General features: G+C 36.4%; 1 protein-coding gene across 2 annotated transcripts in view; it reads right to left on the bottom strand.

Annotated features, from left to right (window-relative positions):
* Nucleotides 1-16,441, bottom strand: part of LPCAT1 (lysophosphatidylcholine acyltransferase 1) — a 75,002-nt gene that overhangs the window by 34,711 nt on the left and 23,850 nt on the right. For both annotated transcript variants that reach the window (XM_072411875.1, XM_072411874.1), the window contains exon 2: nucleotides 2,560-2,702. In XM_072411875.1, the coding sequence (XP_072267976.1) occupies nucleotides 2,560-2,702 (143 nt within the window). The remainder of the gene's footprint in view (nucleotides 1-2,559; nucleotides 2,703-16,441) is intronic.

The following is a 16,441-nucleotide window of genomic DNA, read 5'->3' on the forward strand; positions in this document are numbered from 1 at the left end:
GCTGAATATTACATTTTCTTAGTGTTTGATTGAGTGTCCACAATCCAGAACACATTTTATGCTATTTTTATCCTGACAATGAATAATAGAACAATATTCTAATCAAGTGGCAAGATGCATATTCTGGTTACTAGGCTTAGAGGGGAAGCGGAATTAATTCTAACTTTTATCATATTGAGCTAATCATTCTATTCTTCTATTCATTTCTATACTAGTAAATCTTAAAAACAAAAAAACCCCAAAACATTGTTTTCTTTTCTTTTTAAACTGAACTCCAAGTGAACTAAAAACCCAACTGAAATACCATAATGACAGCAAAGTCAAACAGTGACCTAAATTTTCTACACTACAGTTGCTGATGGGGCATTACCAGATAATTAACACACCAATAAGGTAATCGCTCTGATTTTAGAAAGTAACTTGTGCTGGCACTGTACAATACATACTATGCCTCTTCTACAAAGAGGTCTGACAGAATGAATTAACCCATGCATATGCAAAGGCATAACATCATTACCGCCCAGCCAATCAGAATAGAAAATCCCAAACAAAAGATAATGGCGTAAAGATATTGGTGCTGTCATGACAGCAACAGGAGGTGAGTTTAGTATAATTTAAAGTACATCCAAAGCCCCTTTGGAAAATTAAATTATTACATTTTTAATTTAATAAATATTAGATTAATGATTATTACTTTCCAATGACAGAAAAACGAATGAGCGCTGTACATGTCTTTAATGAGGGGGATAAACCCTCACTTCCAGTTCAGTAGACTCAACAAGAAGAAAGAAAAGGCAATTGTCATGGGAAATGGTTTACCTACTGAAAGATTTCACCTCTACTCTTCTTCTGGTAACAACTTAATTTTGGATTTGCCCTCAATGTCACTTTCACATTGATATTGGTAATGGGGACAGTCAGTGAGCGAATATCCCCAAAGAGGATAGACACACATAGAAAATGGACAGGTAATCTCACCACTCTATCCAACCTTTTCATCTTCAGTTATACTCTAATACCCACTGCAGCTGCTAAAATATATAAATTCTGGTATGCTGCATTTGGTATAATTTCTTCATAAAACAATGCATAACATTTGGTATACTTTTATTTAAAGACAAATGACTATGGTAGGGTCATTAGATTGTAAGCACCTTTGAGGGACAGCTAGTGATGTGACTATGGACTTTGAAAAGCGCTGCGTATAATTTCGGTGCTATATAAATACTGTGTAATATTATTATTAATTATATACTAATTATAGCATAGTACTGTCACTAATGGAGTTATGGAAGAAATAAAGTTTTCAGTTAACAGAAACTTCTTAACCTGCATGCATTTAAAGTACCAAAAAATGTAACAGAAGTTCAGTTTCATCGTGTGATTCAAGTACTTAACAATATGCAACATATAATCTTTTTTTTCCAATTACCCCAAACTTGTTTTGCAGGTTGAATCACATTAATAGCAATGTGGCTAAATGCAGACTCAGCAATATAGAGAAGCCACTGCGTTCTCATGTCATTGTTTTCAATTTGCTAATGTTAGCATGGGTGAAGGCTCTTGCTTTATCTGCCCTGCTGCCAGTTCTAGCAGAATGTCTGGTCACAACTCTGTGCACAGTTATATTCCGCTCTAAAAAAAAAAAAAAGCCGCTACTGAATTTCCTTTATTTAACACAGGTCCTAAAGTAGAAGTAAAGCATTTTTTTATTGCAAACCTTGTAAAAATTGCAAGGTAAAAGTGTGCAGGTTTTCTTTAAAATCTGTTACCATTTGCATTATTTTGATGCCATCCTGCCTAATTTTTTCATTAGCTATAGCGAGAGATCACTAAAGTAGTGCTAAAATATGGAAGAAGTGATATAACCATTTCTGTACAGAAAGTTCACATAGAAATGATTTTAATTTTTTTATTTGCCAGGTATTGGGTGTTTATTGGGGCTGTTCTTTCCCCATCCGATACTCCTGGCTTTTCTAACCTTTTTAACGTGCTACTACTTCTAAAAAATAAAAACTGCAGTCTTCAACAAATAAGAAGAGTGGGTATAGAACCAGACAAGGAAAATCCACAATGCAACTCTGTGCCTTAGACAAATATAGAAGCATGACGTCACACTAAAAGGGAGGTGTGGAAAGCCTACGACCTGTGAGCCATGAAGCTTGCAGAAATAAAGCAAATAGGTAGCAGACAATCCCTGCATGTGTCTTAACAGCAGCTACAAACCTTTCTGTAAAAGCCACAAATGTGTGCACACACCCCAGCATGCACTGTTAAAACGTTAAATATTAAAAAGCATTTGAATTAGAAAAATAAATAATATTTCTGAAGAGAATTTAGTTCTTTTAGTCTAAACATTTGCTACCTAGTTCTTCACCTTACCGACTCAAGCTATAGGTCACAGATTCCCAGGCTAAGCTAGTTAAATAATATTTGGAATATGTTGATTTGATAAATGCCACATGTATAACGAAACATGATATGGTCCTAACCCTAGCCTCAAACTAAATATGTGACATTTAAAGAAAAATGAGAATACATGAAACATATTGTACTTACTTTCTCCACCAGGACATAGGCATCTCAAGTTCTTTTCCTGTACGACCCATAGCAGCAATAAAAGCAAAAGGCCAGGCAAGGAGCATCATAAAAGCAGCAAAAAACAGACGGATGGGAAAGAGCGTCATCGTCATGAAGGCAATCTATAAGACAAAATAAAATAAATTGTTTTAAAAAAAAAACAATTTAAATTTAGATATAAAAAGCAAAAGCTGTATAATAATATTATAATACAGCAAAAGCTGTATTATAATATTATAATACAGCAAAAGCTGTATAATAACCTGCAAATTTTGCAATTAAAGCAGATTTGTTGATCTACTTATTGTATATAGAGTGGCAATTTCACTTTCCCCATTCATTTTTATTGCAGCCCCATATACTACTTTGGTGAAGTGGAGATTGTTACAACATCGGTGATCAGGCATGTTTTGTCAACCATCTAAATAAATCCCTGCTAATTCACTTCGTGATCCCCATTGTAACTGATGACCTCTTAGAACAGAGCTAATTGACACTTGAATATGTGAACAGGATGGATTCATGGTCAGGACACTACCTGCATAGAGTTTGTATGTTCTTCCTGTGGTTGCATGCATGGGTTTAAATTTGGGCACTCCAGTTTTCTCACACATCCTAGAAACATCCTAGACTGTGTGATTGACATTTGACTCGGGTAGGGACATTAAAATATAAAGTTTGTTTCCTGCCACAATTATCCTTCATGTGTACTTTGCCTGACCCAGTAATTCAGGAAGATGCCTTCAAAAAAAAAGTATCTGCTTTGCACACTCCAATAAATAAATCCTGCTATTCCAGATCTGATCTCTACAAAGGGAACATATTGAACCGTGTGTATGGACATACACCTACAATTGCAGCAATAGGTCAGACACCTAGGAACCCAGCAATCGTGTAGAATCCCTGCAGACGCTATAGATAGTTGTTACCCACTGGTGACTGCCTACATGTGAACATCGGTCCTGAGTGGAAAGAACCTCTTCAATCTAAAATAGCTCACATACAATGCAACAAGCAGCTTCCTGGTTTTTAAACCTATATCCTCTAGCCTAGTTTAGGACTTTACGCTTGGATGAATAATGATTAGAAATTGACCTTAGACTGTGCGATTGACATTTGACTCTGGTAGGGACATTAGAATATGAGCCCCTTTGGGGGGATAGCTAGTAATGCAACTTTGGACTTTTTAGAGAGCTGAGTAATATGTTGTGGCGAAATAAAAATGCACAATGATACTAAAAAAAAAATTTAAAATTACTAATACATTTTTTTCACTAATAACAGCACTTTTCTGCAATCTGACAAATCACCCTTTTATGTGTCCTGTAGCAGCAGATAAATTCTTCATGTCAATAGCATTCATGCCTTGTAAATTTACTGAAAGATTTATGTGTTTTATTTTATACTAAAGACTGCTGGTTTATTAAAGGCCAACATCAAACCTTTTCCAATAATTCTCAGAACTAAAAGATGGAGGTCAAATGAGTATAACTGAGGTATAAAAATGGTAAGTTTAGTAAACACTGACTGGTTGCTATGAGCTTTGACACTACATAGCTCTCTGAATCGCTCTCCCTGCATGAACATCTGTATTGCATAAAGAAGAAACACTTATGACAAGTCAATAACAGCTTATGTGTTTATGATGGAAATCTGGTATGCATGTCATAACAAGTTTTATGCACTGAATTGAAATCTCCATGTTATTAGACTCCCCTTTCTCAACTATTTACGGAGAACTACAAAATACAAAACACCCCCATGTAGCGACTACAGAACAGGAGCTCCATAGTCACAGTACAGTTAGTGAGCATTGGCACCCGAGAACAGAACTGTGTTACTGACAAGATCAGAAGGTGAAAAAGTAAAAAAGAAGCCTGAAAAAGGGAAAACTAATGCAGCTATTGCATCTAAGGACTGGTAAGCTACAATATACAATATGTAACACCGCTCTCATGGGAATGGGCCGAGTAAAAGCCATGACATGACAGAGGAAATGCTTTAGCACAGACATTAACCACAAAAACATCAATGTAATGTAATATTAGAGTAGGCATATTTCCCAAGTCACATACTGTTTGGAGATTGTTTCACTCTAAAAATGAACTCAGCAAAGTATATGCTGCTGTATGAAAATAGTGTGTCGGTATGACCCTGTTAAACAACTTTACCCACAGTGTTAACAGGATGAACAGTATGTACCAGTACCTAAGTCATTAGACATCTGAAAAAAATAAAAAGGACACCACAAATGTCCTATAACCAAACCAAGTTTTTTTTCCCCTTAAAAATACAATTTTTACTATAGTTAAAATGTTAAAAAGTCAGTCTATATATAAAATTTGCAGTTCTTGGTGATTGTTGGTGATCTGACACACATCAAATTATTCTTGCCCAATAAGAATGGCCACAACCAATGTGTACAGCAGTCCTCCGAGATGGTTTATTGATCTGTCGTAGTGGATCAGTGAATGACTGGTATGCATGCCAATAGAGGAAAGCACATTGGGGTGCTGCTCATTGATCTTCTCCCCTCCCTTTCCATATATCAGAACAGGCGCTGTATGTACAATGCTCATTTGTTCATCTGACACTGGAAACAATCACAAAAGTTTGTTTCCAGCAACAATTATACTTCATGTGTACTTTGCCTGACCCAGTAATTCAGGAAGATGCCTTCATTAAAGTATCTGCTCTGCACACTCCAATAAATAAATCCCGCTATTCCAGATCTGATCTCTACAAAGCGAACATATTGAAACGTGTGCATGGACATACACCTAAAATTGCAGCAGTAGGTCAGACACCTAGGAACCCAGCAATCGTGTAGAATCCCTGCAGACGCTATAGATAGTTGTTACCCACTGGTGACTGCCTACATGTGAACATCGGTCCTGAGTGGAAAGAACCTCTTCAATCTAAAATAGCTCACATACAATGCAACAAGCAGCTTCCTGGTTTTTAAACCTATATCCTCTAGCCTAGTTTAGTATTTTTTGCTTGGATGAATAATGAAGTCCTAATCAGTGAAGACTCTTAAAAAAAAAAATATTCAAAGGATCTCAAAGATCTCACAGATGAACAGCTGGCACACACTGGTTCACTGTCACACATTACGGAAGTAGCTATTTATTCCTTTGACAAAACTGGTCCATGATGGTGTTCTCTTGGGAGATGGCAGCCAGACATTCACACACAGAGGCTGTAAGACTCAGTTATGCATTTATGTACACATCCTTAGACAGAAAGGTGGCAAAGTTTACACATGCAGGCTGCAGACACTGCCAGACAGACTGAGGCACGGTAATCAGCTCCATGACACTTCCCTCCAGATAACTGTCACCTTCACATGCATTGCAAAAAGAAATAAACCCTGGCAGTCTGCTTATCTAACATAACAACAACAACTCACTTTTTGGAGCCTTCTAAGTGCAAATGTTATGTATAATTACTACTACTTTAAAACAGCTACAAAATCACACATTTAAAAAATACATGCTTGAACTTTAAAGGACAAGCACACCACACTTTATTATTTCCAGGGATGTTAAACTGAGCATTTCTTTACGTCAATAATCTCCATTTAAAAAAAAATATGTTACCGCAAATCCCAGAAAACCTTTACTGTGACATTTAAATATATTTAATTGTAATAAGGTTATACTTCACTATATAAAGTTAAAGAATTGCTTATTTAAGGGCTCAGAAATATGGGAGATGCCATAGCTAACCTCCCCTTTGGAATCACTAACTTGTTACAATCTGTGATTTTATTCAAACTTTTCTGACAGCTCATTCTAGGATATTGAATCAGAATGTACTTGGTTAAGAGGTCAGCATGGCCACTAGGCAAGAAGCAAAGGTGGCAGTTATATCTTAAGTTATATCTTAATGGGATTCATTCAATGTTATTTGTAAATTACATTTTGATTTTATGCAAAAAGTCTTTACATTTTTTACAAATAAAGCTTTGAGTCCAGTTCACATCTGTGTGAGTGATATCACATGATAATGATTACACAAGTGCTGGGGTGCCCTTTATTGTAAATAGCACCCCTGCACAGCTTGCTCGAAGTGGCCTACCCATCGCTCTACTGAAAAGGTCTATAAAGCTCTCACAAATTATGCCTGCAATAGGAATTTGGCTAGCGATTGCTCATAGCGACAGAAAGAACTGACCCCATCTTTATTTCAGAATGTTTAACATAGTTTTTGCTAAACTTTCAAGTAATAATTTCTAAGGCAGACTGTGACACCAACAGTTAATATAATTAGAGCAATTTAACTTAATCATCATTCCAAAGAAGTTAAAGTTCTAGCCAATAATTGTTCTGAGGTTGGAAGCCTCCCATTTCACCACTACTTATTTAAATGTCTGTGGTAATTGAGGTATGCTTTAAATTTTTATCCCTCATTAGAAATGCAAACTAAAGCAGGCATATTACAATTCTGTAAAGCACACTTCACTACAGATGTACGTATTACCATATCTAAAAACAAATACATTTATTCTCATGCTGATCCCATAAACCAAAATATAATCTATAATATAACATGGTTACACGAAGTATGTAAAAGCAGCCACATAGATCATGTCAACTTACAAGAGACGAGGTTGAGGACTTTTCTGTTTTACTACCGTAGTAAGTTTTGTAGTTTACAAGAGTTCTCACAAGACTATTGAGCAGCCATTCCCCTCCAACATCCAGCACTTCATGACCTGTTCTGTAGTGATAACTGGATGGTGCCTGCTAGAACAGTGCTAGTTTACTTAACATTTACATATAAAGCAAGATGGTTTTAGTATTCTGATCTTACAAGCTCTATCATGCACATGTTTGAAAAGAAAACAGATTTTTCAGTTCTGCATTGCAAAAGGAATGGTTAAACAGAGCAATACACCTAGCTCAAGAAAAGAAACCCTTGCAGTGGAGGTACCTCCAGGGATAAATATAAGATGTAGGGCAGGGGTGTCAAACTCAAATACACAGTGGGCCAAAATTGAAAACTTAGACAAAGTTGCAGGCCAAACTTGAAACTGAAATAGCACCGCTACTACAATTCCCTGCCTCAAGAAAACAGTCCCATGCGGGACCTAATGTTATGAGTGGCTGGAACTCCCTCTTCCCTGAAATAGCAATGCTACTACAATTCCCTGGGTCTATAAAAATAGTCCAATGTGGGGCCACGCATAGGCAGAGAGGCCACTGGTCTATAGATGCGAGTGATGCCGCTACTTCAATTCCCAGCATTACTTGCGTCTATAAAACAGTCCAATGCAGGGCCACGCATAGGCAGAGAAGCCGCTAGTCTACAGATGCAAATGATGCTGGAAATTGTGGTAGCAGGGCTATTTCCATGCAGCAGCAGGTCAGCTGCAATTCGTATTCAGAATTTCTTTGGGGGCCAAAAAAAAGGACATTGTTTGACACCCCTGATGTAGGGGGTGTAAAAAGTACTTTTACTTTTTTCCAAGGCCTCCCATGCAGTAGTCATGAGCACATACATCTTCCCCATTTAGTAGAAAGATGTCAATCCAGTACACTGCAAAAACAATAGGCTATAAAATTATTAAAGTCCAACTATCTGCACAAACAAGCTCTCAAAACAATCATGCTGCTAAGTGTAAATTCTAGGTATTAAAGTTAAGAGCATTCAGCTCATCATCATTTACTGAAGAGTATTACACAAATTCCCCCTACAACCATCACTCTACGGAGTACACCCACAACAGGAATCAAAGGTTTTAAAGGTACAGAGGAGTACAGAGAGGTACAGAAGGTACAGAAGAGTACAGAGAGGTACAGAAGAGTACAGAGAGTTTTTCCCACTGGCAGATGAATTTCGGGGCTGAGAACACCCTCTGTTATGTTACTACCTGCAGTGGGACTGTATAGGTGCAACAGATAGGGATGCCAGCACCTAAGAAGAGATGGTAAAATGACTTCAGCTGATATCAAAATGTTGTTGGTGTACAGAGAAGGGGAAAGTGTGTGTTTAAAACAATATAAAACAAACTATTTTATATAAACTTTCTGCCCCATGTAGATATATGGGTTTCAAGGTTTGCAGGAATACTGCAAAATGTACACTGGCATTTATTGTTTTTCCTAGTTCTGATGTCACATGGTCATATCTAATGAACTTTCCACCCCCACCCTAGAAGATGAACTCAGATGAGAGCTAGTATGAGCAACTTCTAATGCATGCATGTACGAGCCAATAAAACTGGTATTCCATTCACTATTTTTGTTTGCATGTTATTATCAACCTCATTATCAGAAAGTGAATTGTTCAATTTGGGGTTTAGTTGGGATTTGAGGCCACCAGTATAGTTTTCAGTAGACAGAAGTAAGGATTCTATCTATCTATTTTTTATTTGTTAAAAATGTTTGCAAGAAATATTAGTGTCTTCTGCCACAGTATAAAGTATATTGTCAGTTTGGAAAAATAGCTGCAGTAATAAGTGCATGACTAACATTGTAGAAAAGTAAAAATGATGTATTGATTTTACACCATGATATTTTAAAAAGCCACAGGTCTAACTCCACACCATTACTTTATTTTTCATAATAAATACAGAGTGGTACTGGAAAATGTAGACCTGTGTCCTGGAAATCCTAAAATAGTACTGGCTCCCAAATCACTACTCTTTAGAGCAGTAAAGCAAGGCTGAAAGGCTGATGCAGCATTTTCCAGTTCAACTCATTAGTGTGAATGTTATTGAGAATTATGTAACATTGAACAGTAAATGTACATTAGGCCACAAAGTTAAATATTTGTATATGGAATCGAACTAGAAGAGGCAGAAAAGTCAATGCAATATTTTAGGACCCAGGGAGTCCCATCTAATATCCAGGGCTTGAACTCCAGACTCATCTAAGGAGCCAGAAAATGTGTGCTTCAAATTAAGTGATTGGAAGTCAACCTAAAATTGTTAGACACCTTTAAAATAACTAGCCAACTCATAAATTATGATAAAAAGCCCACATTTTACCTTCTAAAACACAATATATTATAATATGTATTGAACTGCTGCAATGACATCTTTTATCCAGTTTCCTTTTCCCCTGGCTAAACCAGACCATTATAAATCCAGGCATCCTAAAGGCTACTTTATAGGGTTCATACTTCTTCCCTTATACTACATTTTTGTGAAATTAAATCCCGCCCCTATTGAATTTCATGGTTGTGCCAGGGGTTATGGTCTCAAGGCACGTCAGATGCAACAGAGGTTGGCTGGTTCTCAGGGTTGCAATAGAGGCAACAATACTTTGCTTGCAGCTGCTGGGTCATGGTTTTAGTGGACTGTCATGTGACCAGCTGGATAGAGAGTGAGTTGCTACATGAAACCTCAGAAATAGTCTCAGAATGCATCATTCCTGCTTGTGGGACTGACATCACTGTACCAGCCAAATAGAGAGGGTAAATATATGTGGTCAAAGATAGCAAATACTTTACAAGTTACACTGTCCCCTCCATCCTGTCTTTTTTCCATAACCCTGCCATCTCTTCCCCAGGTAATCACACCAGACTAATTATAGGTGCTTTTTGCAATTGACAAGGGTTAGCAAAGGTTCTGTCCTGCAGCCCGTGTAAATCCATACACTGGATTTCCTGTACCCATGGGTTTCATTGCTGTAGCATATCAAATATTAAAGTGAAGCTCAAACATCAGCAACATAAGTCCATAACGCTTATTTTAAAGGCATCTGCTTACAGTGTTTAAGCATAGGGCAACAACAAATATTAATTTTGCTTATTTGCTCTTTTGTCTGGTAAATATACAATTGATTTTTTTTTAATAGCATATTGTTAAATGCAAAGAAAATACCTGTTGATTCTGCTAGAAATCTGGTAAGCTGGTTTCATTTCATTTCCCTCCACGATGACCAATCACCTAGGAGTGTAACCAGTTCTGTCTCCTAAAGAACACATTATTTATGGAGATGAGGAAAGGAAAAGATCCATATTCTAAATGCACCATCTGTCCTTGGGTGTCAACGCTGCTCTTTCTAGCTAAAATACAGCAACAAGGCATTGTCACCCTTGGACAAGAAGTGCATTACTGGAAGGATAACCAAGTTAATACAAATAAACTAATGCAGTCATATCTACAGAATTATGAGCTGCAATAAATTACATTTGTGTTCTTGAGTGTAGATAAACTTTAGGAATCAGCCTTTAGTCCTATAAATTGTTTGGCACCAGCAATGCCAAGAATGCTCAGTGACGACAGCATGACTGTAGTAAGGAAAACAAGAGGTACCATTATACATTTATACCATTCAGAATTTTTATGCTATGTCTTTGAAAGTACAAGCTTCAAGTCCTTCACATCTGTGCCATTGCCCTGGAACAATAATGTCAAGTGTCCATACACATATACGCTCAGTACTGTGGCTCCAGTATTAACACAGTGCTACCACTGCAGTGAATTTATCCAAACTTGCACTGCACTGTAATACCCAAATTCCAAAAAGTGGACTGATATCAGCCTCATTGTACTCTTCATTCAGGAACCTGAGGTCATCAGCAGCAGGGATGAGATGAGCAGCTGCTTAGGAGATGGATCATTTGAGCTAGAAAGTATTATTCTTCTACAGGTTCTCATGCATGATAAATGTTTGTTGTAAATGATTAATCAAACATAATGCATGAATGTGACTATAGAAATGGGACCATATTTTTAGTAATATACAATAAAGTGTTTTTCCAGTGAAATATACTGCTTCAATTCTGCCATTGGTGGTCATTGGGTAATTAATCAGACATCAAATATAAGAAACAATATAAGAAACAATTAGAAACAAGCCTGGAAATATAGCAGCTGATCAGCTATTGCAAGCTAGAGTCATTAGTCATTGGCATTCTTCTTTGGACCAAATTTTTATCTTGAATAGTTTTATTAATTTAAGTTAATTAATTTAAGTTAGCTGCAGATCTTTAGACCTTCTGTTAATTTGTGTAGCTGTGGCAAGCCTTGTTTGCACTATGATTTACTGATATGACGTCTCAGGCAGTATCACTTCCTTGTCCTAATAAATTAGAACTTTCACAAATTCAACTTGCCTTGTAAACACTTTTATATACAATATATTGTTCTTGCCATTATATGTATTGTATAGTAAATAAAAAAAAAAAAGATTCTTCCACACTAAAAGCCAGCAAAATGAGCCTTTATAGTAGTAAAGTACAGCAATAACAGCTGGTACGTGGTGTTTGATTTAGAATTGGAGTGAGATTGATCATTTGACATATTGCTCCTAGCTGTGGGTATACAGTGGCCAATGGAAAGAAACTCATTACCCCAAAACTGCAGTACTAGAAAGATCAGAAATACAACAAATGTATGATTTAAACCTACACATCTGACAGATACTGAAAAGATATTCTTTACAACATGAATTTAGGGCCTTTGCAAGGCTGTAGATTGAACCCTGTTGCTCAAAAAAATATGCAGAAAGTAATGGATGCCCTTTATTGACCAAAGGTATCATTTGGGATGCTTTAGATTCCTTCTTTAGGCTGTATACAAAACCCAAAAATATAAATACAATAACAGATAAAAATGATACAACCATTTTTATCTTGACACATATAACTGGTAATACATTATGCAAAGGAGGATGTTTTCACGACCCCATCTATCTGGCCGGTCACTTTGTATTTTGTGAAGGGCCAAGGGGAGAAAGGGGATGAAAAGACACTGGTGCAGCTTTTTTTTTCACCCCAGGCACAGTGGGAATTACATTGTTTGACATGAACATATGAATTTTAAAATGAAGTGCAGCAAACTGGACATATGGTATACGTTCGGAGGGGAAAACTTTACAAAAAAAGTGCCTAGAGTCTTGCTTTAAGGTTATATTATCATCAGTGCTCAGCTTATTTAGATTCTAAATTCAGCTCTTAAAATTGGTAAATTAATTGCATGTAGCATATTTTATATGCAGTATCTCAGTAAAATGCATGCATTATATTGTTAATTTATTTAAAATAAAAAAAGCTATATGAAATTAAGTGTGCAGCATACCCAGATGGAGAGAAATGTATGCTTTGGTTAGTCTAAATACCAACTGATTTTTTTGCAGAGGCAAAATTGCTGACGTGAATAAATCCCAGGGAATTACAGTGAATAATTCAAATGGTAATGTGCATGCTGCTGAAGACACTGCCAACCTTAATGCTTTACTCTTATCTGCTACTCAGGAGAAGTGTTGGCTCTGGCCTGTTTTTTCTTCAGTATAACAAGCGTGTTGCCATTTCTGGTTACTGGAACCAAATTATTAACATTTAAAGATCAAATCCAGAATATACAAATATTACCTAAATACAATAGTAGTCAATGAAGGAGCCGTCACTGCAGTTTCCTTCAATATTACATTAAATACGTGTAAGAAAACGGCGATGGCTCAGCTTTCAACAGCCTTAGTTGTAGTCAATTAGTACAAATACAAAATCCATTTAAATACCTTCTCTACATTCAGATATTGTGGCATATCCAAGATCTGGCATAAGTCTAATAAAAACATAATGATAAATAAAAACCACAAGTAACTAACAAAAAATAGTAAATAAATGCAAATAAATAAAGCAGATTTTCATAGCATTCAAGCAATAGCATTTCATAGCAAGTCTTATGTCTGCAGTACACAATCACACTTGCTAGCAGTTCCTATCTGTCAAAACTGAACTGATCACTGCAGTGTCCATTCATTCTTTATTGGGGGAAATTACATGTACTGACTAACCTGAGAAAGGGGGACCTATATCTATAGCTACTAAAACTGCTCCCACCAAAACAATACACCATCTGACTCAGTGTTTGCAAACCCTGTTCAGGGACAATATACAAGTAGTCCCCTAGTTAAGGACATCCGACATACAGACGACTCCTAGATACAAACGGGGCTTCCCTGCTCCCTGCTGTTGCTGAGTAACATCTTGTAACTCCTAATGACCAAGACAAACTCTGCTGTTGTTTCTTTTTGCATATTAAAGCACAGCTTGCTCCAGAAGTTAATGAATGTCTAGGCTCCATTATTTTTTTTTTTTACTTTGTTTGTGATTAACTCAGTAACAGTGAGGATTTTATACAGTAACTGACACCTCGCTGCCTAATAATATGTTGAGACAAACATCTGTCCTAATTGCATTTATTAAAGTAATGTACTGTTCCAACTTACATACAAATTCAACTTAAGAACAAACCTACAGTCCCTATCTGGTATGTAACCCGGGGACACCCTGTACAAAGATACAAAATATCATTGATGCTTTTGTGTTTACTCTGCTGCATTCATCTGCAGATGAATTACACTGGAGAATGTCATATATATAAAATAGCAAATAATAATAAAATATTAAAGTAGTAAAAAATTGCTTCGGTTTGTAAGAAATAAGAGCTGAAATTTTTAATATACAAATTTATATTCTATCTGTAGTTATGTTCTACAGGCACCCTGGAATAAATATAAAAAAATCCAGGAAACTTCATGCCCTAAGAGTCTGTGGTATGTCTCAACCCCCTGTGTTAAAGAGAAACCTTTTCTGTTCTATAAAATGAAAAGTAAGATATGTTCTTTCTCTAAGTACTTAGACATGCTCAATGGATGAACTGTTGCCATATTGCGTGCCCCAGAGTATTGCTCAACTGTTCCAACACTTAACAAGGTAATTGGCGCAGCCTACATAGCATTTAGAAAAGTCAAGCCATTGCATGAACCACATTCCATATTCAAAATTATAAATTACTTAATGGAAAATATTTTGCCTATAACTATAGACCATGCATAGTTTGTTGTTGTAAGAACAGTAGGTTTAAATAATTTCTAATGCCAAAACTTATTTTCCTTTAAAGTTTTGGAAAAACTATAGCTTCAATTGTTTTTTTTTCAAAGCAGGACTTTAAAACAAGAAAGCTTTGCTGAAGAGAAAATATCCCATTTACATTTGCTTGGATTCTAAGTCACTCCAAGCATCCATAATTGCTGCTGCTTAAAAGCAACTGTTAAACAATAGTCACTTATACAACATCAACTAACTGCGGCCTGGAGATGACATTCAGGCAGGACGACAGCTGTCAGCTGATCAGTTGCTTGTACACATCAGTAACACACCAACTAAGAGCTGATGGCTTAGGTATTTCTAGGTTGAGAAAAGTTTACCATGATGTATTAATATGTCAGCCCCGAAATACTTCCCTAATTATTAAATGCCAAGTAAATGAATAATCCATAATTGTTTGGCCACATGAGGTTCTTCTCAACCTGAAGACTTAATACGTTACATATTACAAAGCAGATCCAAATGCATGGGATTGGGGCATTATCCACAAATGTTCATTGTTTACTAAAGACACTTGCAAAATTTTACAAACACACGAGAACGAGCAAGAAGCGCTCCATTGTGCTCTTTTGCATTGGAAAGCACAGCGGAAGTTCTCAATCGGTTCAACATCAACTTGCATTGGGGAACTGATAAACAACGTCAGAAGATTTTCACCTGAGATATGTTCATTCTTAACAAAATCATCTGTCAGAGAGGATCCCAAGTGTCAGCCCTGACCAGTTTGCTAAATTACTCAAACCATGTTCATCGCATAGATAAATCATTTTACTTACCAAGATAAAGCATCCAAGAGTGGCTCATTGTTAATGTTTGAATACATTTTAAATTGTTAATGTATTTTGGAAGTACCTACTCTTAAAATTCTCCTAGAGTTACAGGGCCATTCTAGACTAAAAAATCCAAAGTACTGCACCTGGATGTAGTAGGCGTTATAATATAAAGTTACTAATACACATTTATAAAGGAGATCCTAGCTATAAGCTTCCCAACAGTGCATTATAGTCCAAAAAAAAAAAAAAACATTGGTGGCCTGAATAATTACAGCTCTCCAAGGTTGGAGAAGATAGATTTTCATCAGGGAACCTGGATGATCCAGCAAACCTAGAACGGATCTGGTCCAGGATTGAAAACACACAACAAATCAAAACACATACTACATGCCCCTTACCTGTTTGGAGTAATAATATTACACAGCATTTATAAAGCAATGACATATTACGCAGCCCCTTAGTCCATAGTCATGTCATTAGCTATGCCTCCAAAGGGCTCACAATAGACGCATTTTGTTACCCTTACGTGTATATTTGCTCATGTGTGAACAGCATTTTTATTTGTGTTTTCCATAGACCTAGTCATTCAAATTATTATTACAAATACCTGTGCCATACTGTTCAGCTTTACAGCTATCTCACAATAAGAATACTCAAACATAGAAAACTACAGTATAATGTAGCTGAACTTCCTAGAATCTAAAAATAAAAACCTCTGCATAGAATATTCATTTATTTGTGTTTTAGAGGCAATTAATGGTCACTTTCCTATAATTGTGGCCGAAGTAATTACATATCCTGAATATATGAATATTATTCTAGTCATAGGATATAATCATTTAACATAAAAGGACACTTAAAAGCCAATTATTTTATCTTCGAAAGGTAATTACAAAATTTTACAAGGATAATACTGAGTCAGACTCCTCCAGGGGAATTTTTCATAGCCACAACATACACTCAGCAGGTGAGAAAGCGGAGAAATGCAAACGATTATCGGCAGTGATGTCAAGGCAGAGCCCAAGGCTTATCAGGAAACTAATATAAATACAGAGAGTCTACTATGGAGAGGAAAGCTTAAATGCCTACTCTGATTTATGCAATTCCTAGAAATGCCAATCACACAAGTGTAATTTCTTACTAAAATGGGTTATATAAGTATGCTGAAGGTGTTTTGCATGCAAGTGAATTCTACGTTTCATTTTTTCATATTAGGACAGATTGAAAGCTAAAACCTG

Source organism: Pyxicephalus adspersus, chromosome 5 (genome assembly GCF_032062135.1).
Source record: "Pyxicephalus adspersus chromosome 5, UCB_Pads_2.0, whole genome shotgun sequence".
NCBI lineage: Eukaryota > Metazoa > Chordata > Amphibia > Anura > Pyxicephalidae > Pyxicephalus > Pyxicephalus adspersus.